This window comes from Lytechinus variegatus, chromosome 6, assembly GCF_018143015.1.
Source record: "Lytechinus variegatus isolate NC3 chromosome 6, Lvar_3.0, whole genome shotgun sequence".
Taxonomy (NCBI): Eukaryota; Metazoa; Echinodermata; class Echinoidea; order Temnopleuroida; family Toxopneustidae; genus Lytechinus; species Lytechinus variegatus.
Window position 1 is genome coordinate 16,026,574 of NC_054745.1, and position 25,560 is coordinate 16,052,133.

General features: G+C 37.0%; 1 protein-coding gene across 2 annotated transcripts; it reads right to left on the minus strand.

Moving 5' to 3' along the window:
* Positions 1 to 7,076: 7,076 nt before the first annotated feature.
* On the minus strand, positions 7,077 to 19,298 carry LOC121416533 (low-density lipoprotein receptor-related protein 6-like). Of its 2 annotated transcripts, XM_041610027.1 has the most exons (11): positions 19,147 to 19,298; positions 18,544 to 18,671; positions 16,857 to 17,111; positions 16,037 to 16,189; positions 14,156 to 14,380; positions 11,355 to 11,642; positions 10,894 to 11,151; positions 9,443 to 9,553; positions 8,864 to 9,055; positions 7,891 to 7,984; positions 7,077 to 7,379 (listed from the first exon to the last, which is right to left on the minus strand). In XM_041610027.1, the coding sequence occupies exons 5-11, from the start codon at positions 14,370 to 14,372 to the stop codon at positions 7,139 to 7,141; spliced, it is 1,401 nt and encodes a 466-aa protein (XP_041465961.1). In that variant the 5' UTR covers positions 14,373 to 14,380; positions 16,037 to 16,189; positions 16,857 to 17,111; positions 18,544 to 18,671; positions 19,147 to 19,298; the 3' UTR covers positions 7,077 to 7,138. The 2 variants fall into 2 exon arrangements, with proteins under 2 accessions (XP_041465961.1, XP_041465960.1); XM_041610026.1 differs by lacking the exons at positions 16,857 to 17,111; positions 18,544 to 18,671; positions 19,147 to 19,298 and having other exon boundaries at positions 16,037 to 16,237.
* Between the last annotated feature and the right edge of the window lie 6,262 nt (positions 19,299 to 25,560).

A 25,560-nucleotide genomic window follows, 5' to 3' on the forward strand; every position in this document is an offset into this window, starting at 1 on the left:
ATAATAATTTTAAACTTTCAATTTAAGTTGATATACAAGTATAAAACTGTTTTTTAAAACCACCATTTATGACGGTTTCAATTTTAATGTGTAATGAATCATGTTAATCATATTATTGTGCTTATCAAATCGTTAATATATCACGGAAGGGGAGAAGAGAAAAAAAAGCAAAAGAAAAAGCAAATACTCATAAACTACCAACTGCTTCTACTTACTTACTCCCTCGATACTGCTCAACTCCCCTAGAAGGGGTCGAACGGAAAGGAGTAGATAAGAGATTCAAGCAACGCTTATCAAAAGTAACGAAGAAGAGAGGATAACTACACTTCTTTGAAAATTATTTACACATTATTAAAATTAGGAACAGTTAAAGCATTTATTTTTAACCAGTCACGAATTGTCAAAAATTGATTCACGTATTTGCACATGTGCAGGGTTACTACCCTCTGCCACTGTGTAGACTGCTCTTTACTACTTTCCTTTGTTTTCACTTTTGGCTTTATATGACTTGCCATTTGAACTAAATGAATTAAGTAACAAATATTAAGGAATAAACGAATATAAAAACTATACTCATGTATATATCGCCTTCCGAGAAAAATGGGGGCATTTCGGCGTGCGCTACGGAGTTAAAAATCCTTTATTATGTTTTTCATGATCAAAGGGGTTGGGATTAAATATGAAGATTAATGTCAATATTTGTATAGTGATAACCCTTTCCAATAGCAATTTGTATTTTTTTAAGAGAGAATTATGCTAAGGTATGATGGAGATATTATTCTTCTTTCATATTATGTTATATTTTTGCCTCTTAAGAAATGTACCTTTGAAAAAAAATTAAATTTCATTTTGGAAGACAGTCTTACCTTGTTCTTATTCTTTATTTGAGTTTTACAAATAAGTTGCTTTCCTTGTAAAAAAATCTGAACGGACCAGTATAAAATATTCAACTATTCATTTGACTAAGATGGTGTCTTAGTTTATTGGTTTATATTATACATGCAACATGTCCTGTATTAACGCTTGACCTGCAGTCATATTTATTGCAAGTAGCATATCCTACGTGGTTCATTCCATTTCGACATACACATGCACTTGAATGATTAAAATAATAACATTGCTGACATACACTGAAATCATTTTCAGAAAAGCTTCCTTGAAGAATGCATTCACAATTTATGTAAGATATGTGTTTGGAGGGCCCTTTAATGGAAAAGTATTACCAAGATAGGCGCTAAAGATCCTTAATTGTAAAAGTCACAGTTTAATTACTCTAAAGCCTTTTTCGGATGATAAGACAAAGCTCTAAATTTTACAAAATAATGTATTAAATTTTTTTTTTAAATGTAAGAAAGAGAGTTATTAGATAAAGGGCGTTGGTGTTATACTTGATGTGTGCATATTTTTTTCTGTCGCATATAGTATACTGGCCAATAAGATTTATCATACGAAAGCCCCCCCCCCCCCCCCCCGGTGCCCCCAAAACGTACAACGTCACAACATCAAAATTAAAACATCAGAGCTAGCAAAAGGTATAACTTCTTGGACAAATGTGTTGCCGATTGTGACTCATCCCCTTGAGGATCCTTGATTTGAGAGGGTAAGATTTGGACACTGAAGAGCCCTATTTTTCAAAGCAAAATAACAGTGAATAGAACTGATAAGTTCCCCAAAGCCCCCAAGGTTGAAGATGATTAGCTTACATAATCACTACACCGACTGCAACTGAACAAAACGATGAAGTTCATGCCTATTAAATTTGGGCACAATAAACGATGCAGATGCTAAAATTGATAAACACCCAATGAGTAAAATAATTTTCAATGTCATACACTCACAAACATTACCATCAGCAGCTGGGACTTTAAATCATTCTCCGCGTGCTTCCTACACGGCTTCAGGTTAATCTCCATTAATGACTAGTTTCATTCATATAAACATTCAATTTCTTCTATTTCACACAATTCTTCACCTGGGCAAATCTGAATTCGTACAAACTAATTTTGTCATTAAGAATGTAAATATGTAACTTGTGGCGTGTGATACGTCAAACATACATTACCCAAGAATGAGACCACCACTAGTCCTCTAGGCTGGTATACATGTATGTAGACAGTGTGAGCGGTTCAATCTGCAATTTTAATAGTGTTGACTTGCACTTTAACTTGCTAATCTATTCGAAAATTAAGAGTGACATTGACATACTTCAATGTCATATCAATTACTATACTGAATGTCATGTAAATAATGCACTAATTATAAAACTAAATTTATCCATTTTGTCAAACAACTTTCTTAACTGCAAATATAAATTAAGCCTTTCAAACGCGTCTGTTACGTTCTTAAACTGTGAACTGCTGCATACAGTGCGTCCCAGAAAAAAAACGAAACCGAGATTTAGCGATCATATATCATAACTTAATCATAAATAGAATAGACAAATGACCTACCAATTTAAAGCTTCGAATCTCCTCTTCCATCTGATATTACTCGGGTTATTTCCCATTCACGCATGAGTGAGCAAAAACCATTTGAAGAAAGGATACCAAAACGTCATTGCGGGGGGGGGTATCTGGATTTAAAAAAACCCACATTTCTGAAAAGTTCAATATTTGCTCTTTAATTTGATACCTCAATTACAGAAAATAGTCGAGAAATAATAAAGTTCTGGTCATTTGTAATAAGGCTTGTATTTCCATAATTTCATTACATAAACATGTTTTCACCGGTTTCCCACAGAAGCTATCGCATGGAGAACAAAAGAGTTACTGCATGGCTGATCGTCAACAAAACGGAATGTCGAGTGAGTTTGAACGCCAGCCAGGAGAACCTCTTCATTTTATGAAATTATTGAAATTCAAGCCTTATTTCAAATGACCAGAGTTATTTCTTGACCATTTTCTTGAACTTTTCAAAAAGGCAGTTTTCTTTTTGTAACATCAGATGAAAAAGGAGAATCTAAGCTTTAGATTGGTAGGTAATTTTTCTATTTTATTTATGATTAAGTTATTATAAATGATCGCTAAATCTCGGTTTCGTTTTTTCTGGGGCGCGCTGTAGAGTAACTCGCTCCCTAGCTTATTGAAAATATGTCCAGTGTGTGCGCGCACTGCCTCTGTACATCGTTTGGTACCAAACTGGGCGTTGTTGCGTGCACCTGTAATCCAAGCTGTGGGGAAGTTACAAATTGATGCAGAGGTTCGAGGTTCGAGCCCTGATCACGTCTTTCGGATGGTGACGTAAAAGGTCGGTCCCAAACGTAAATAATCATATCTGATTGATACACGTCTGAAAAACTCAAATACACACGCACACATACACACCATTTGTTTGTATACAAATGCACCGGATGCATGCATTGGATCCACTGAATGCAAACGTACATGATTTTTTTTTGCCAAGACAAGTGTATTCAAAGCAATCACCGCAATATTTGTTGGCGATATTATTACATACAAATATCGAATAAAGTGCATTAGATTGTGTAAGTTAACGCCCGCAATAACATTGTTACTCTCTAACCATTACCTAACTGATATTGAATGATTCTTTCAATAATACTCGCGTATTTCATGGAAAATTGATGGTACCGTGTACAGAAGTGATTTTCTCGCACAAACTCCCCATTCAGTATGGCACGCGTAAATTATATTTGCAATAGAACACTTTTTCGCGAACTTACCCGGCGAGTTATATTATTAGCCCATGTCGCTTAAGATCGTAACAGGCGTCTGTTTACTTCTTTAATTTGTTAAATAACAATGCATTCATCATGTGCCCGATGGCGGCAAATTTATGTTTCTTGCCTTCCATACATAACTACGTAAAACACACGTACGACTGTACCCTATCCATTACGTAATGCATAATGTACACGTAAACAGCGTTTTCATTTGAACAAATTAACTTGGAATGCTTAACTTTGACACATGAATTTCATTACTTAAAAACCATAGTTCACCTTGCCACTTGGCTTAAATGATAACATTACTAATAAACTTTAAGATAAACAAATAATACTCACGTCATTGGGCTTGTATCACGAATTAAAACACATTAAACTGCAACTATGAAAAAGCAACACACTTCCCGTGGACAGACATAAATAGCAATACGCCCTCAATCGGTAAATTCAAATCTAAATAAAAATAGATTTGCAAGATGAAACAAAGAAAGTCATCAAAACAAATTGTTCACGACATAACTTATAAATAAAAACAAGCTATTTTATAGAAAAGGAGCATGTGCAATATAATACATACAATACAAAGAAATTAAGAATGGGAAGACATAATGCATCATGATACTTATGCTAAAGACCCTGTCAGGAGGAATAAAATATTTTGACAAAAGTGGAATCAAATGTATAAGAAAAAAATCATGATGGAGTCGGGGGTACCCCCCCCCCTTTCTTTCTCAATAACACCAGTGACTACATCTTAAAATAGTTGGGGCATAAAGAACCTTGGGTAACATACTGTCCACACAACTTTTGGTTAAAATCTGCCCGAATTGGGTAATAAATTTGCTCAATTGGATAATAAATGTCCAGAATATGTTTTTAACATACATTACCCAACACAGTGGACAGTATGATGCCCAATATTTTAAGTGTGTATGACCTAAAGCGCGAGCTGAATTTCTTTTATATTCAGATCAGAAAAAGGAACATTTAAGGACTGATTTTAGGAATTCATGAAGAGCAGAAATATCTCACCAATCCTTTAATGCAAACGTAAGCACGGACAGGAATTTTTTTATATTAAGACCTCAAAATGATGCGATCATTTTAAGTAGCCATGAAAACGAAGCATAATATGTCACTTCATAAAACAATAATAGCTCGAAGTGCGAGGAAACATATTTGGTGTATATTGACTTGATTTGACAAAGTCGCGTCTCTCAAAATACTTGAAACTATAGTATTCCGAAAAAAATATTTGATCTAGTTAAACAGACAATGCAAGCACCAAGAAAAATAAAGACATAGACCCTGAGCAAATTATGTTTCATAAAGTTATGACAAAAATTTTTATTTATGTAATATACAGTAATATAGCATAATTATAATCTAAAATTAATAGTTTCTGCTTTCCCACTACGTTTCTCTTCCTTTCTCCCTCTTTTTCTTCTTTTCCCTTTTTTGCCAGCTGATGGGGGGGGCACGTGTCCCCCATGTCCCCGTAGTTACGCCACTGCTCGTGGCACCACAGTGAATACATTATATAAGGTGTCCCACAAAACATCAAAAATTAAAACATCGGAGCTGGCAATAGGTATAACTTATTTAATAAATATGTTGCCGATTGTGACATATTGCCTTGAAACTCTTTGATTTGAACATGGACCTACTACACATTTTGAGAGTGTAAGATTTGGGCCCTGAAGAGCCCTATTTTTTCAAAGCAGATGGTGACTAGAACTGATATCTTCCCCAAGGTCGAAGATGCTTACACAACCACTACACTGAAGTTTATTCTTACTAATTGAGCACAATAAATAATGCACGTACTAAAAATACGATTGAAATAACTTTCAATATCATACACTCACAAACATTACCATCAGCAGCTGGTACAATTGTTCTTCGCGTGCTTCGTACAGGCTTCAGGTTAATATCCATAAATCAATAAAGTCATTCATATGAACATTCATTTCCTTCTTTTTCACACAATTCTTCACTTCACTTCTTCATTGTACCTCCCCAGTCGACACTGCATGTCTTGCATTGCATTTCTAACCATTGCAGGATTGTGATGAAGAACATCTATCTCAGGCCAAACATGTACCTGCAAGTCACCAAGATGTGCTCAACTAAATCTCCAACTAGATGCCAGTTACGTGACATTCACTCGCAAACGAATTTCGAAAGGGAGAATATTTTATGATACTTGAACAAAAAACACTTTCATGGAACCGAAACCCAAGTGGTGCATGTAAATTAAAATCCCAAGACATGGATAAAATAGGTTTTGTACCCTTCGCCTTCAAATACCGTAACTCAGTGACCTGTGAGAATTGTTACGCAAGAAAGGTGTCAAATTAACTTGATGATACTCATTTATATAACATATAGATCAGAATAAATGCTGTATTATTGATAAAGCTGAACTTTGAACTTCGATTACCTTTTCATAGAAACCCCCTGTACACACACGCCCACGCACACACACCCTCGCAAACACACACGCCCATATCCAGAATCCATACTGATGTGACAAAAATTCCAAGAATTAATGATTCTGCGCATCCGGATCATTTTTTAAGCCAAATAACGTTTTGAAAATCAGAAGCTGACTATGTTTATAGTCGAGGGCAAGCGGTTGACTTTCGTTGCAAGCCACACGAGTCCTGATCAATCTTTCAGTGGTCTTCGTGGTCTTCATGGGCTCCAACACTTTTTTGAAACGGTTCAAAACAGTCTTACAACGGTCTTACAGGAAATTGGTCTTTCAGTGGTCTTTTAGTAGTCTTTCGATGAACTTTCAAAGGTCTTCATAGTCTTTCAATGATATATTGCGGAGATCACTGTAAGACTCAGGAGAGATCATTGAAAGATCATTGAAAACCATTGAAAGACCAGGCAAAGTCCATGGAAAGAATTCTGAAAGATCACTTGTTGCATAAAAGATGTCTGAAAGACCATTGAAAGATCATTTTAGGACTAGTCTAAGACCAGTAAGACAAGAAATATCCATGAGTTCTTTGAGGGGTCTTTCTGAGCAATTCCACAGAGATGACAAAATTCAGTGCTCTTGAAGACCGCTGTAAGACCTCACCAATTTTAAGTCCTTCAGTGGTCTTTCAATGGTCTCCGTTCTGTGGAATGGGGCCTAAGGTATTTATTCTCATCACCAGGATAGGACTTCAAGCCGTCGGTCCTCTGGTTGCTTGCTTACAAGCAGTGGCGGACCATGACCCGGAGGAGACAAAGCATTGGGGGGGGGGGCACAGCATTTTTCACAGACAATGAAGTGCCCCCCATGCTTTGTCTCCTCCGGGTCACGGTCCGCCACTGCTTACAAGCATTCATGCTTTCGTAGCAATCAAGCAAAGTCTCCAATCTCCAAATTATAATCCATTTAGGTATAAATATATTTTAAAGGAAACGACACTACATAAACAAAATTCATCTGATTTATGCAGTAGAATTTGGTCTTAGGTAGCTATATCGTGAATCGAGGGTGTCCCGTTGTGTCTTATCTGCAAGACTGGTCATGTATATGTGCCCATGGTCACTGGTAGGATCAGTTAATCCACTGTAATAGTGATAATCTTCGTTTATATCCGATGGGACACAAGGGAGGGGACCGCGATCATCGACTTGCTTCGGTGTAGTTCTATTATTGACTGGAGATTGATCCCTATGTGTCATACATCTGAGGAGAAATGAATAATAATTATAGTAATAAATAACATTTAGACTGTTTTCGCCCCTTTCCCCAAACCAGGAGGATAAAAATACATTCTCAAGGTCTTGTAACGTACGCAGGATAGCAACGATTTTGGATATTAAAAAAAGTGGGCTTAATACTCTCAGGTGGGCATAATGTGCTCATGCTGAATACCTTTTCAGGAGGAACAGAATCTTCGTAACAATACCCCCCCCCCCCAAAAAAAAAAAAAAGACCAGAGATGACACTTAGGAAACAATTTACCCGTCAACAACAAATTTATGGTAACTAAAGTAAAGAAAAAAAAGGGGGATAAAATTCTTACATGCAAAAAAAATTGTTTTTTTTTCTTTCTTTTTTTTTTTTTTGGGGGGGCAAACTAACCCCCATCGCCCCCTCCTTGGGTACACTAGTGGTAGTATTATCCAATCGCTAATCTTATGGAAAATGGGGGAAATTGCAGAATTTCATTGGTCAATAGGTTAAAAGCTCTTACGTGCAAATCCCGAATACTACGATGACCACCAATACCAGAGTTGCTAATGAGGACATTATTCCGAGGGTAAGAGTTATTGAATTCTTTGGTGATTCTGCTGAAAAAAATGTTAAGATAGACAATGAAACGATGAAAGAGATGTTGACAAATCGTTATAAAAGCGAAAAGAAATGCTATAGGAATTAACGGTTTCTGTAACTTCTTGTTAATATAATTATGTTTTTTATCTATTGTTATGATCATCATTATCAGTTTTGGCTTACAATTTCGACTTCTTCAATAATTTGGGAGGAGAGGTTTTCCTTCTTTGTCTTATTAACTTTTCTTTCTCCTTAACCTTCCTCCTCCTCTTCTCCTTATGCTTTCTTCTTCCTCTTCACCTCCTCCTCCTTGTACACTCTTCGTCCTTATACTTTCGTCTTATTTTTCTCCTCTTCCTTCTTCTTCTTCTCCTCCTTATTCCCATTCTTTTCTTCGTCCTCTTCCTTCTTCTATTTCTTTCTCTTCTTCTCGTTTTCCTCCCCCCCCCCCTTCTTCTTGCTCATGTTTCATCTCTATGCTTTTCATGACATTATTCCCACAAAATATAGTATGAACGATACGAGCCGTTGCATAATCCTTACTTGGCGGCGGAAGCCAAAAAAATTAGGGGGTGTCCACCTGAAATTTGGTGATGGACACAGTTAAAAAATTGGACAAGCGCCTAAATTTTAGGAGTTGCTAACCAAAAATTTTTGACATGCAAGAAAAAAAAAGGTCATCAACCTAAATTTTAGGGGGGACAACACACGTTTCAAGGCGGTCCATGTGAATTTAGGGGGGACGCAGGAAAAAAATTGACAAGCAAAAAAAAAATAATAATAACAATTTTTTAGGGGGGATCGTCCCCCCACCTAAAATTTAGGGGGGGGGACACGCCCCCCCCCCCTCCCCCGCTTCAGCCGCCTATGAATCCTTAGGCCTTTTCCCTTACCTAGACACTTCAGATCCTCGCTCATATCCCATTCTCCTGTAGACCCATTGCAGATCCAAGTTGTCCTTGCAGTTTCGTTGTCCGTGTTGCCATTGCAAACGATGACGACATTCTCACCGGGACTGTAGCTATCTTTCGGATCAGCAATATAAGTATCTGATGAGAGTCCAGTCGGTGAGTCGCATGTCACTTCTGTAAAACAAGACAAGTTGGCGTTTGTATGTCATTTCCTTTTCTCTTTTCACCTTCCTTTCGCTGCCTTCTCCTATTCCTTCTCATAAGTCTACTTTCTTTTCCTTCTCCGCTTCTTCCGTTTCTTCAACTTATCAATATCATCAGCATCATTATTTTAATTAGTATAAATATTATTTGTTAACAAATTATCGGCATTTCTCCTATTTGTTTTAAGATCAGTATGCTCGATCTGTAATGAAAATCATCTTATGATTTTCATTACAGATCGAGCATACTGATCTTTTGATCATTATATTTATCACTATTATTATTATCACCATACTGTCTTATTTCCTCGTTGTTTGGTGACTGTGTTTTAAAACTTTTGAATGCTATCGAAATTACCTGTATCACAGTTTTTGCCAGTATAGCCAGTCATACAGTGACATTCATAATTAGACACGTTAAACGGTTGGCAAGTTCCAAACTTGCAAGGCCCGGCAGAACAGGCGTCAACTAAAGGATAAAACAATTCACACAATAATGTTATCATTTGATATGTATAATATTCCTATCTGTGGTTATTTTTGTATTGCTTAATGCAGTTAAATGTCAATTTCCTTCATTATATTCTCTCTAGTTATATTTAACCATTTAAAAATTATCCACATAATTTCATGCACAAGAAGAAGAAGAAAAAGAAAAAGAAGGCAGTAGAAGAAGAAAAATGAATGAGAAGAGGAATTACGTGAATTGAACATTACAATCACTAAATGAATAGTATTATTTACCATTATACTGGAAAAAGGTCAAATAGAATCTTAATTATATTCATCTTTTTTTAGTCTAAAATGTGAGTTTTATTGATGAAAATTGTCAAAAATACGCAATAGATGCACAAGACGGCAATTTTAAGAATATTTCAAGTCAGATGCCTACTTTGTTGAGAATTAATGCCGAAAATTGCATCCAAGAATGTGGTTTCGCGATTTTCTGTTTAATGCATACATCTCTCTTTTTTCTTAATTCGAACGGAAAAGGTATTATCCTTTCATTTTGTACAATCATGGATCTATAGCTCCCTAGTATAATGAACGTAATTCGTTCACTAGATCTTGCATGCTATTTGTCCTAATTTAATAAGATTTGTAGCATAATTTGAATGTTTATGTATATAGCATGCTTCTAATGTTCAAAACAATCATAGGCCTGTAACTGAACTCAAATAGAGACCTTATTTTGCTAAAGTGATTGACCCCACCCCCCTCCGATCTACAAATAAATTCCAGCTTTGGTAACGATATCAAAATGAGTTCGTACCAAATCCAATGAAATGACCCCCAAAGTGTCTGTTTGTATAAATAACAAATATGTGCCAAAGGATTCTGGAAGAAATTATGTAATTGCTGAGGGGCAATTCCATAAAATATGTACGTCCGACCCCCTATATGTCGGACATCATGAAATTTTCTGTCTCTGATTTCTTGTTCTTTTGACAATCTGGAATGTTCTCAAAGGACCATGACTCGTTCAGTTTATGAAGTGAAGTAAGACTTGAGAAAAGTGGTGATCGGACGTACAAAAAGGTTGGAATTGCCCTGAGAAATTAGCAAATAAGCACCGGATTCGGGTCAAGCGTCGGGCCGACATTCAGAGTCTCCCACGTACGCTTATCTGCGTTTGTGATCTTTAGTGTGAACATTTTCAGCGTAGATTTCAAGATTTCACAAAGTTCAGTTTATGTAACTGTACCAGATCAAGATCCTCGATGATATAGTGACAATTAAGCTTGGTTTCACACAATTTCTCGTGAAATCAGTGTTTACTGCAACTACTTTCATTTATCTTTAACTCACCTACGATACAGAAGCCACTTGGTTGTTGGATAATACGAATACTCGTATAAAGAGATGGCCAGGTATGGTTCTGACCCTCCATTATCCCAACACCTTGCAGGATCCAGTCACTCCACACCAGTGTCCCGTCATAGACCACAACACCAAATGGATGTAGGACACCGTGGGTGACACCTAGGAGGGTCCTCCTCAGACTGCCATCAAGGTCGCTCGTTTCGATCTTGTCGAGGCGAGCGTCACACCATATCAAACGATGTCCTGGTTGGGTAGGAAAAGAAAAGAAGGGCGTGAATCGCAATGTTTTTTAACAATACGTCTTAAACAAAGGCACAAAGTGAAGACCTGAATGTATAATGAAGTTCACTGAGCGAAAAGATAGCGGCATTGTTAAAGGAAATTAAATTTGTGAATCGGTGGCAGTTTATCAAAAACATACATTTAAATTGTTACTGGATTCATACCTTTAATATCATAAGTGATGCCGTTAGGCCATCCGAGCTCCGTATCGATGATCACCTGACGATCTGACCCGTCCCGATTGGACATCTCAATATTGGGTGTGGTACCCCAGTCAGTCCAATAAAGCTTGTCATTGGTCGGAACAACTATGATAGCCCTCGGCATGTCCAGATCGTTGATCAATACTCTCTGGTTGGATCCGTCAAACTCGATCGTTTCGATGGTTTTCAATTGCGCATCCGTCCAGAAAATTACCCCGTTTTCGCTGTCGACAAATAAGCCATCAGGAACTGAAACAAATACAGGATTCGAATGAAGACGGACAGTCAACATGCCCGATACGTCAAGTCTTCTCTCCTAGTCCTGCTCTACAACCCCATCCGCCTACTCGACAAGCTTTTCTCTCCTCTCCAACTCAAACCGGCCTTCTACCAGCTCTACCATCCTGCTTCAGGTTCTGCCTACAGCTCAAGCTACCCCCCCCCTTCTGGTTTACAGTCCTTTTATCAACTACGTACACTCATTTCCGAAAGATACTTTTCTGTCTAACCTCCACTGTCTTGCCTCTCACTCCTACCTCTATCCACTTCTCTTAATCGTTTTAACGACTTCACACATAGTGTACCGTCAACCATTTTAGCTATTGATTCGAAAGAATTTAACACAATATGCAAGTTGGGTATTAAAGGAATCCAAAACCCAAGAAGCGAAGCAAGTTTATTGAAATATTGAAAAGAGTGAAATGAGAGGAACAATTGAAAACAAGTTTCATCAAAATCGGTAATAGAAAGTTATGAACATTTTAAAATTCTTGCTGTACATTCTATGGGGATCCTCAATATGGCCAACGTGCTTCAAAAGGGCAGATTTCGTGGACAACTATCCATTTCTTTTGTACACAAATTTTCAGATTTTCCCCATTATCTTTCAATTTGCATCTTGCCTCATTCTGAGCATAACGTATGTCATAAGAAATTATAATTCGCACCACATAAATTAGGTCAAGGTCAGGATGCGATAATGTGAAATATGTAAAATAAAGGGAAATCTATAAATTTTTGTACAACGCAAATGGAGAGTTTGTTTCCATAATCAGCCATTTTGGAGCATGTTTTCCAATTTGAGGATCCCCATAGAAGGTACAACAAGACTTCAAACTTCCATACCTCGCTTATTCTATAACCGAATTTGATGAAACAAGTTTAAAATTCCTCCTCTAATTTTATTCTTTCTAATAATATTGATTCTCTCCTTGTATTTTGATTTCCTTTAAGATCAGTGGTGTTCAAATACACCAGTTCGTAGTTACTTCATGGACAATTTTGGTCAAATGACCTTTCATAACTTTCATTATGATAGGCATATTTCAAAGGAAGATATTACGTAAGCTTGCCTTACATAGCAGGATGAAGTAATTGAATAGACCCGGTGACTAGAATAACACACCAATGAACACTTTATGAAGGTAATTGTTGCTTCTTTGAATGCATATCATAGCATGTTGCAGAATGTACTTGGCAAACTGTGAATACCAGTCGTTCGTGGACGCATTGTTGTTTTTTGTGGATGTAAATAAAAACCAAAATTCAAAAGAATATATGAATAATGAAGACATCAAACTTGGCGCTTATCTCTTTAGATTTTAAAACCATATGTCACTTTAGTACAAATGACCTTCCTCTGATCATGCGTAGAATGTTTTGATAATGCGTAGAAATGAACTACGAACTGGCTTAGGGGTAATAATAATAATAATAATATAATATAGGGTATTTATATTGGGCTGATATCCACCTTGTTAGGTGCTCAAGGCGCTCCTATATTACCCGGTTAAGCTAGGCGTTCATAGCGCACGCTGCTTTTTAAGGAATTACTTCCTAACGGTACCCATTTACCTCACCTGGGTTGAGTGCAGCACACTGTGGATTAGTTTCTTGCTGAAAGAAATTACGCCATGGCTGGGATTCGAACCCACGACCCTCTGTTTCAAAGTCCGAAGACTAATCCACTGGGCCACAACGCTCCACATGTTGGAGTAAGACGGAAAGGAGCAGGGAAAGTGTCCGTCTCCATTGCGTCACAACAAGACATCGGATTATAAATACATCAGGAACACACTTATAGTTATCAACAGTTTTAAGCGTATGGCTTAACGGCTTGCCCTTACATTTATGTACGTCGGCATAGTTGGGCCCCATTGCATATCAATTACATAGTAATTTTGCCATTCAATTGTTACATTGCTCAATCATCAATCAGAATCAAAGATTTCGCGGAAATTGCCATTGAATACCAAAGATACTAGAATAAGCCAGTTCGTAGTTCCTTTCTGCGCATGATCAAAATATTCTTCGCATGATCAGAAGAAGGTCATTTGTACTAAAGTGACATGGCGCTTTAAAATCTAACGAGATGTCTTGATTATTCATTTATTCTTTTGAATTGTCGTTTTCATTTATATCCACAAAACACAACAATACTTCCACGAACGACTGGTATTTCACAGTTTGCAAAGTACATTGTGCAACATGCTAAGATATGCATTCAAAGAAGGGATGCAACAAATGCCTTCATTAAGTGTTCATTTGTGTGCTATTCTAGTCACCTGGTCTATTCAATTTCTTCATCCTGCTATGTAAGGCAAGCTTACGTAATATCTTGCTTTGAAATCTGCCTATCATGATGAAAGAAATGAAAGGTCATTTGACCAAAATTGTCCATGAAGTAACTACGAACTGGTCTATAGAAACTGTTGTGCAATGGGATCCAATGTATGACAACTCCTTAGAGCTGGTCAACAAACCTCCTAGTCCTTGTGCGACTATTCTTTGATTAGACCCGTCCATTTGGGCAGCATTCAAAACCTTCCGCTCCACATCTGTCCAGTAAACGTCCTTGCCAATGACGTCATAACCCACTGCAACTGGACTTTCTACAAATAGAAAAGGCAGCTTTCTGAAGTCGAGGCTATTTGCGTGTGAAACATAGATGGCTCCTCCGCTAAGGCTTGTTAGAAACATCAGAGGACCTGCCGAAGAGATAGCAATTACAATGATATTCTTCATTTATCAATATACATGTCCTTGATACTTCAGGATCCCGTCTTACAAATGTCTTGTGATTGATCCAATCAACCTCAAATGTACGGGAAACCTTTTCATAACAGACAAAGAGGAGTGCAGTGATGAATGTATGAAATCTAAAAGGCATTTTGAACACACATGTATTTTAGATGTTGGCGTTGCTGGCTATCCATAGTTGTGGTTGATTTCATGGTCCCATCTTACAAACATGACAAAGGGTTGTGATTAACCCAATCAACCTCAATTATATGGAAATCCATCGTTGTCATATTTTTTCCAACAGGAAACATACACAATGTCTTTTCGTAACTGACAAAGAGGAGTGCATCGAATTGTCAAGACAATGTATATGTATGAATATACATATCTAGAAAACATTTTTATCAAACATCTATTTCAGATGTTGCCGTTGCTGGCTTTCCATAGTTGTGGTTAATCGGATCAATCGTAATGCGGTAACGTGTTTGAAATCCTTGATTCTGATTGGCTGTTGATATCGTTACAATGGTAGTAAACATTGGATGGAAAAGTTACCGTTTATGCATTGTGTCCCTAAACGTATCTTTAAATGCTTTACAATCATGACAATGGTCTTGGGTTGTTAGCGTGGTCCACACAGACTGTAGACTTCCGAAGGACAGTCCACTTGACCGAGGCGCATGTGTGTGTGTGTGTGGGGGGGGGGGTTCGTCAGTACTTCCGCCATAGACACAAGAGGGTGAAATAGCGATCAAGGCATTTCAGGCTTATTATTGGTCACATGAAACGAAAGCCTCTTTATTTATGTATATTCATTTATCATGCCCTTTTTAACCCTTAACATGCCCGCTGAGTTTGAGACCAGTGCCATGATACTCATTCTCTGCTAGCTGTGCCAGATTAATTTTGGTTTTAAAGAGAAAAGTAGGGATGTGACTTACAATGCACACGTTACTCAAAGTAACGTACACAGATTATAGGCCTGGGTGCACGCTACACAATAGAATCTCTCATGCGCGCAATACAATGCGAGCAATTCAATGGTCATAACAATTAATCTATAGACCAACGTTAGTAATTTTGAACGTGGTGCTGCACCGTATACGATTACACACGGACGTGACACTCCGTCGTATGCGAGTGTACATGAACATGGCACGTTAAGGGTTAAGTGGAAACCTATTATCGACTCGTAATTATCTAAAAGTGCGTCATGAAGTGAGAACACTTTTTTCCTTTTTCTAATCGAACCTTGAAAAAACCCAGAAAGGTTTGTGCCCTCTGATTATACAGTAGTCGGTTCGTCCTTGGAGCGTTGTGGCCCAGTGGATAAGTCTCCGGACTTTGAAACAGAGGGTCGTGGTTTCAAATCCCAGCCATGAGGTAGTTTCCTTCAGCAAGTAATTCATCCACATCGTGCTGCACTCAACCCAAGTGAGGTGAATGGGTACCTGGCAGGAATTTATTCCTTAAAATTCGTGTGCGCTGTAATCTTAGTAAGTACGGCTGCCAAGCTACAGCTGGGGTAATAATATCCAAATCCTTTGGAAGCGGACAGAGACATTATTCATAATGTGATATGCGCTATACAAGAACTGTATATTAGTTATTATTATTATTACCTGCATCTTCTGTTGGATCGCAGTTGAGTTCATCGCTCTGATCTGGGCAATCAGGAAGGCCATCACACTGCCATGATAGAGGAAGACAAAGATCTTCGCAGGAATATTCGTCTTCTAGACATCTTCCATACAGTGCTTTCGAATACGACTGACCTGAAACATTCATAATCATCACGAATATATTTTGGCAAGGAAGGAGCAGAGGAGGTAAGGATTTTTTTTTTAAAGAAGGTACTTATTCACTACAATGAACTGTTTTAAATCAACACTGCACCGTTTCGTCATCTTTAATTTTCAAAGAAGTACAAAGACAAAAACGAAAATGATACTTAATGACAAACAAATCTAAAGAGATTAGGGAATTTGAATAAACCTACAAAACAATTGTATGGATTATGAACGATTGAGTAGATAAATTAGTCTATGAATTAATAAACAACTAAAGAAAGGTAGAAATGAATGAATGAATTACCAAACGAAAATATTATCCCATTTACTCAGTATGCCTAAGATATGAGTTATTAGAAGCATTAGTGTAAGGTTTTACAAACATTGGATGGAAGAGACTTTAAACATCTAACATGTAATATACATGCCAATGCCAAAGTCGAAACATAATCTTTTCTATCGGGCCACCCCCCCCCCCACACACACACACACACAACACACCATCACACATACGCACATACGTACACCCTAGTCCTGTCCAATGAAGGGTACAGTATCTGGCTTTGGTGATGAAAGACTCACATTACGTGGCTGGGGGGGGGCAACCTAAGAAGGAGTTGCATAATCCATACTAATGCTTATCATATCTTACCATAATAAGTATGAATTCCCGCGGGAACTTGAAAATGAATCAGGTTGGTTGACGCAGGCGATACATCTCTGTTTCCATTTAGAAGAATAACGCCCCTTGTTTGGGTCGCCTCTGTCCATAGGGGAGTCCCCCTGTACCATGTGATATCAATAGGGGATGTCCCTTCTGTCCTAAAGACAGTCACGTGGTCTTCTCCTTCTGGACCGAAGGATTCAATCGTTTGCTTTTGGTCATCGATTAGATAAAGGCGCGTTCCTGTCGATATCAATTTCAATAAAATAATGAATAAGATATTGAGGCCGCCTAAATCTTTAAAGAGAACAATTTTATGCATTTTATACAATCGAGTATTATCTAACATTAAAATTTTACAAATGCGTAGTCTGTTATACTCCGTCGATTTTTTTTTCAGCACGCATTGTTACGAGAACAGAGCATTTTCATTTGTTTTATTCAAGATATAAGAGCCATTTAGATTTGACGCCTTGCTCTAGGGTATAGAGTGTCGTGCCGATAATCGAACCCAGGACTTACATGAATGTTGTCCGACGCCAATTGGACCACTCGGCAACGGCATCTAATTATTTTCTTTTTTTCAATTATATTTTAAATGATATCACATTTGGTGCTTTAAGACGATATCTAGCACCCACTTTCTGCAAGGTATTATTCTTTAAAATAGCATATGTTCCAAGTATTTTGAAAAGAATTGGTAATATGTTGTCAGAAAGCTGCAGAGTGTATATCATAATGTAGAGCCCATTCTGTGCATGTAAAGCGAGTGTAATCAATTGGAATTGAAACATTTATTTTTTTCCATTTCGTTTAGAGGCTCAACAATATAGTTCTGTTCAGTAAATTGCCTTTACAATTTTCAATTTATTTACCATCTTAAAAAACAAGCATGTGAAATCTGACATGAAATACAAATACAAATTGCTTAAAGGGGAAGTTCACCCTGACAAAAAGTTTATTGTAAAAATAGCAGAAAAATTAATGAAAAATATTGCCGAAGGTTTGAGAAAAATTCATCAAATAGTTAAAAAGTTATTAGAATTTCAATTATTTGATTTGTGACGTCATATGCGAGCAGCATTCCTACATAGCGAATGGTAAAAAATCGATGAAATGTCATTTTCTCAGAAAATTGAAAATGGTTTTCACTGTAACTTTTGTATATCAATAGACAAATCGTTTCACACCCGATCATGAAAAGAAAACAAAATTAAGTCATCAGGAGCCATACAAAATTTGAAATTTATGCATTTTATATTACATAACACATGGGACAGCTGCTCGTTTATGACGTCACAAATCCAAAACTTTGAACTCTAATAACTTTCTTACTCTTTAACGGATTTTCCTCAAACCTTCACCAATATTTTTTATTATTTTTTCTGCTATTTTTACAAGAAAGTTTTCTTCAGGGTGAACTTCCCCTTTAAAAATGGAGGGATATCCTAAAAAAGCAAAAAGCTTGCAAGCAGGGTCCCAACATACACTATGCATTTCAGGTTAACATTATAATACAAATTATATATTAAAAATACATATAACAATAAACACGCACACACACCCACACACACACATGAATACACATAAACTAGAGAGAGAAAGAATGAAAGAAAATAGTGGAGACAGTGTAGATGAAAGAGGTAGAAAGATTGAATACTCCCGACTTGATTACCTTGTCTGTCCAAAGCAACACTCCTGACCGAGTCAAGTGTAGACGCTTCCCTAGTCGTTATTATGTTGAAAGAATTGTCAAGGGTGTGGATATCTATTGTCGAAGTGATGTCGACGATAACGAAACTCCTGTGGCAAATACACAAAATAAAACTATATGATTACACTTAGATTTGTAAACATAAATGAATAAACAATGAAGATTAATCTCGTCCAATCCACGTTAGCAGGCCTGCGTGTGTGTGCCAAATCAAAAGACGATGAAATCTTATGCCACCGTCTATAACGACAAATGTGATGATAAAACATACGGATAACAGTATGATTATATTGCAAGTTTCTATGATTCTATGTTTACCTCATCACATTTGAGTGGTATCCTCCTTGTGATTACATTAAAATCTAAGAGTCGTATTATTGGGGCAACTTGTCTAAGATTTCTTGGGGTGGGGGTTCTTTATGGAACAGACACTAGGAAAGAAATGATTAATGAATATTTGGGGAAAATGTTCATATTGACTCTCTTTACGACATAAATGTAGTAGAAATAAATTACTACAAAAGCAAATTAAATAGAAAATTAGATTTTCTGATCATAAATTACCCATTTGGATGAGAAGCAATAGTCGAAAAGTTGTTGCCAGTAAAGGTTCTTTCTAATTGGAGTCCAGATGAGTAGTAAAAAAGGCCTGATAAAGTTCTTTCACTGTTGATCCACGCGATGCGTCTTGATGGGACATGGATTGCCAGATCAATAATGCCTGTCAAACAAACAATAAAAATATATCATTTTGATAATTACGATAACAATTCTGATTATTTTCACATGGAGCTTAATACATCGAATCTTGACTTGACCGCACGCAATAAATATTTATACACGCTTCCATTTTTGGGATATTCGAAATAAGGCTATACTTTTTCGACTTGTATCATTAAAAGCCTTGACTCGATTATTTTCCAAAGTAAGAAAATAAAAGAATACCTGCATGTCAAGATTCGAAATCACATCCAGCATTGCAAGCCTAATGATTGTCCATTGCACGCTGACGTCGCGCTCGAGGCGCTGCAAGTTACTTCAATTTAAACCGAGGTGATTCTGCAGAATCATGATTTGAATCATGATTCGAATCCGATGATTCTAGGGTAAAAAGTGGCGCATAACGCACGCTTAGAGTATCTGCCGGACAGGGCTGCATTCATTTCATCTGTAGTCCTACGATCAGGGATGTAAGCGAAGCTGTTACTTCCCAGTCATGAGGCCGAGGCCGGCCCCCGATTTTTTTTTGTCAGTACTTGTGTACCCGACGCGAGAGGGCAGTGGGAGTGACGATATAATAGGCTCTTTTTGTATTCTTTGAATCAGAGAAAAAATCTTGGACTTGTATTTTTAGAGCCCTGACTCAATTCTTAATTTAAAGAAAAATCTTTCTCTTCGAAAATCGAATCTGCGTACATGAAAGGAGTCGACTCGTGTTTGGCTTACTGATTACCAGTGCTTCCACTTTTCAAAACGATACCTCCTGGAATTTACTGTGAAAGTTTATGGAATTTTACAAAGTATCTCAAAATTCTGCAAATGTTCTCCTGCAGTCTTTCATAATATGTTATACTTGTCTTCTATACACAAAAAGATGAAATATAGGGCCCAGTGCCGTAGTGAGGGGGTGAAATATGACCAAAGACGTATATCGGGCAAAAAAAATGCGAGCGAGCGAAGTGAGCAAGCAAAAATGTTGACATATTACAAAGATCCAATTTCAGGATAGATTTTGACCTGATATTCAGAAAATAATATCATTTTTGGAAATGATAACACCCCGGAATTTCTCACTTCCCGAAAGTATCTTGGAAAATAGCAAAACTTTTCAGATTTTCCTGGATTGTGCCACACCGATCGAATTGATCGATGGATCGGAAATTGCGATATTTCCTAACGTTTCGCGTCTCCTGAATGTTCATGAGGCGTAGTCTGACTTCATAAACCCTTTTTATATTGATGTTTTTATTTTTCATGTTAAGAATATGGTCGTCAACAATAATATTTTACATATTCAATCCAATTCTATTATATGACTTAGACATTGTATTTAATCTCAGAGGTACTATAACGTCTACAAGCTCTGCATATTTTTGGCGTATCATTTCTCATGTTTTCTTATGAGTAATCTAGCTATTATTAAGTATCTGTTTTTTTTCGGCCAATCCATCTCAAATGTTTAAAAACTATTGCTTGTTATGCTTTTACATTGTAATCTGTAATTATTCATTTGACACAGTCATGAGTAATGACAACGCTTGAAGTGAACTATTATATCGCCATCTCAATAGTCCTCTCACGTTGGGTACACAAGTACTGACGAAAACAAAATCGCGGCCGGCCTTGACTACATCATTGCCTACTACACGTAGTATATACATGTGTACATACCATGACCGACATTCAATCGTTCATATCCAGATCCATTGCGTCTCGCCCGATTAAGTGAACCATCCTCAGCGTTGACCCAGTACACGACGTCGTGTTCGTAGTCGTAGCCGACGGCCACCGGCTGTCGGAGGTTGGGCAAGGGAAGGGAACGGAATTCGAGCTCGTCAGCACTGGCTTCGAAGATCAGATTAGCTCCGGAGTCGCACAGAAACATGAAAGCTGCATACCGTGAACCTTGGATTAAGAAAATGAAATGATGATTCTGTCACAAATATGGAAGCTTTTCCAATTAATGCTAATAATTATAATGGTAACAATAATGATATTAATAATCTAATCTTCCAGTGGGCCCTGCATAATAAATTATTCTCTCAATTCTAAAGGAAGGCCCCAAAGTTATTTTTTTCAAACCGTATATAGTGAATTGTAAAAATTACCATCTCATAGGGATTTTTACATGGTTAGCCCCCCCCCCCTTCCCCAACACACCTTACACACACCCAGACACAAACATTTTCGACTTAGCAACCTCCCACCCAACCCTCCTCCACACATACATTTCTGCTCAATCTTAAATCATAAGACAAATTTGCCTGTAAATAAGTAGATAATTATATAACTGTTGGTATCAGCTTTTGTTTATCATGGTTAAAAGGAAGTTCTTTGCTAATGAATCTTGATAAAATCTTACCTTAAGAATAAACTTGTTAAGAAATCTGAATAAACTTACGAGATTCACAACTTGCACCACTGTACTCGTCTGCGCATGTGCAGACTGATCCATTGACATTGTTAAATGAACTGCAAATTCCTCCATTATCACAACGATCTATACACTCAACTATGTAAGAAAAATGAAACAAAATATGCAAATTATTGTATATTCATATGCCTAAATCTCTTGCCATATCTTATACCAATGAACAGTACCAAGACCGTATAATCAGCTGCAACAAAAAAAGTAGCCACTATGATTTACGGGGACATAATATGTCTGTAAAGTTCAAAAAATGAATTGTTTTAAGGCTCTGTTGAAATTTAACTAGGGCTTAGAATAATATCCTGCAAAAAAAAGAAATTGCTCTCCATTTCGTGGAGATTCGATTTGAGTACCTCATTTTTCACTTCCTTTTTGTGTATTACATGCATTTTGTCTTTTGTCTTTTTTATGATTTATGATTTTTATCTGTAATCATTCTGCATCTGTTCATCTTGATTCATATGCAACAATTATTGAAAGATTAAAAGCAAAATACGGTAACATAGTTTGTTATCGAAGGTACTTAAAGCCAGCCAATTTGATGAAAAAAACCTTAGTGCCACATCGTGGGTAGGCGCAGGGGTGGAGCCAGCTCCCTTATCTGGTATAGAGACACGTTTTTCATGCCATGTGTACTTAAATTTCATAAGTAATGCCAACGAAACAAGCTTCATTTTTCTACCAATTGGCAATTGAGCTAAATCTGAAAGAACTTGAATTGGAATCATATGTTTCGTGAACTGTAAGTTATGACAGAAATTTATAAAATAAAAGAACAAAAGAACAAAGAAAACCATAGGGTTTGAGAAAAAGGAAGAAGTGGAGTATTGTTAAAAGGTATTAAAAAATGCATGATCGTCGGATAAGGATGGTAGGCTACGTATCTTTTTCACAGTTTATTTCACGCGTGTCATTTTGAAATGAAAACTCTTCATGTAACTCTTCGGGTTGAAACTAACGATTAAAAAATTAATTCCAATTCATGATAATATTTGGCTTGGGTTTTTTCCCCTATCGCTCTCTATCCCATTAAATTCACCTATGTGTGGCATTATTTTTAAATGACGTGTCTCTTCGCTCCAATGAATTGTCAATACTGCATTCAAGTGGAGCGCCTCTGACAGTCTCGTCTGCATACCGCTATTCAATGTGGTGACTGGAAAAAAAAATTATTCACAAATAACGCCATTCATATAATAATATTTTACGATGTTTATTGACCCTAAATGATATTTGAACCTTGATCGAGTTACCTAAGACTTGTGCAAAATGAGCTCTGATATTGGATTACCCCTATGTCCACACTTCATTCCAGTAACTATATTCATAAACTTTCAAAGTTACAATGGTAATTCAAAAAATACCCCCAACAAGACAAAAGTTCGTTGAACCTAAATGAACTGGACCGCAGTCATGTGACCTGAAACTCGCACAGGTTCTTCAGTGATGCTTGATTACCTTTACATGTATGTCTAATTTTTTGAACTAGCTCCATAGACTTTGAAAGGTACAATGGAAATTCACCAAATACCTCTACGTAGCCAAAGTTCATTGGCCCTAAATGACCTTTGACCTTGGTCATGTGACTTGAAACCCAGTGAGGACATTTAGTAATACTTGATTACCGTTATGTACAAGTTTCCTGAACTACTTTCCAAGTTATGATGTAATTTCAAAAACTTAACCTTAGGTTAAGATTTCAATTTTGACGCCGTCGCCGCCGTCGGAAAATGCAGGCGAGACAAAAATGAATGACTCAAGCATCCATTATACATATAAGCCTAAAGTGAACTGTCTGTAATTTATCATGAAGTTATCGTTTAATGAATATATGCGGGAGTGATGGATTCGATTATGATAATAATGAGGATGATGGTGATAACTACGATGGTGACCGTAATAATTCAATGATGAAGGAGAGGTCATGATGATTACGTTGATGATTCTAAATTTCTGATGGTGGTGATGTTGCTGATCCTGATGATGATAGTGACGTTGGTGGTGATGATGATGATGATGATGATGGTGATGATGATAATGATGATGATGATGGTGATGATGATGATGATGATGATGGTGATGATGATGATAATAATGATGATGGTGATGATGATGATGCTGACGTTGATGATGATGATGGTGTTGGCCGTGGTGGTGATGATGACACTGACGTTGATGATCATAATGATGATTATGGTGGTGGTGATAATGATGCTGATGACGATTATGTTATCTCCCTTGTAAAGGCTAAAGTAGTTCAATTATCTCAAACAGTAACAAAATTGTAACTGATACCCTGCATGCCTAATGCACTCAAAACACTTTTACAACTTTTATCGTGATTAAAAAAAATAGAGAATGGAAATGGCAAAGTGATAATTTAAAAGAAGAAATAAATAAACAAAATAATGAAAAAGTAACTTACGACTATGGGTGCACATAAAATACAGGATGAAGATAACAACTCGATACGTTTTCAAGTAGTGTGCCATCGTCGAGATGCACCTGCAACAAATGAACATTATGATCAGAAAAGCACTTGATGATAGAACATTTTAGCAACTGAAGTATTGACAATTTCAGATCGGAGTCATGCATGGAGTTGCGCAGTCGATAGAGCGGGGTTTCCGGATTCCAGTGACACGGCTTCGATTCCCACTCTGTGTGCTCGTGCCCATTCGGTAAACATAGTAAAAATAATTATTTAACGCACTCTAAAAACAGTTTTCCCAATATTGGGGAAACATGGAACATGCATGTTAGTTGGGCACATTTAAACCAAATGCTGAGTAAAATTTACCCAATGTTTCGTTGGAATTTACCCATAAAACATGCATTTGGAAGAATATGGGACAAAATCTTACCCAACAAACATGCACGTTCCCTTTTTACACAATATTGGATAAATTATTACTCAATTTTTTTAGAGTGCGTGTATTGAACTCATTGACCCACATTCTTTACCTAATCTCCAATAGCATTTCTTTATTACATGTAACTGCATAGGGACGTGCGTAGCCACACTGTAAAAACTGTGGTGTTAAAACTGACACCAATTATTTTTAATAGAGGACCACACCCTGAGGTTAAAATTACACCCTAAAGATAAAAAATAACACCTATAGGTGTAAAACTAACACCACCAATTTAACACCGGTGTAGAATAACTGGTGTGGTCCTCTATGTACACCGGTTAACACCACAGTTTTTGCTGTGCATGTGTTATGCGCTATAAATATATCCCTTCCCCATACATGATGTAAGACCTAGCCAATTCGACAGGGCCTTATGAAGCGGCACACATTTATCGTAAGAGATAAATAACCTTCACCGCTTTAATCATTTGTTTGCTAAAAACACCTCAAAATAATGGTACTTGGTATATGGATAACACAACTGACAATGACTATTTGTTCCAATTTATTTACTCTCTATAAATATGGTACAGGATCTATGTGTTTACGTGTTTATTCAACCTTTAAAATTCACTAAATACTCCAACCCATACTTACTGTACCACTTGCCTTGAAATATGAGTTGCGGAAAATACCCTTGAAAAATTATCAAAATCAGGTCTTTCGTAAATTCTGTATGAGTCACCTGAAACAACCTTTTGAGTGTGTACTTCAACGAGGAAATGTAATTTCAGTTAATTAGATAATGTTGTATATGCCTATTGACAAATCCTAATTGCGGATTAATCAACCCTTACAATGCCCCACATTTATAAAATAGCCCATACTTATACCACTTGATTGGAAGTACATATGAATTGAAGGAAAATACAGTTGAAAAGCATTACATCAGACCTTTCGTATTTTTTTTAC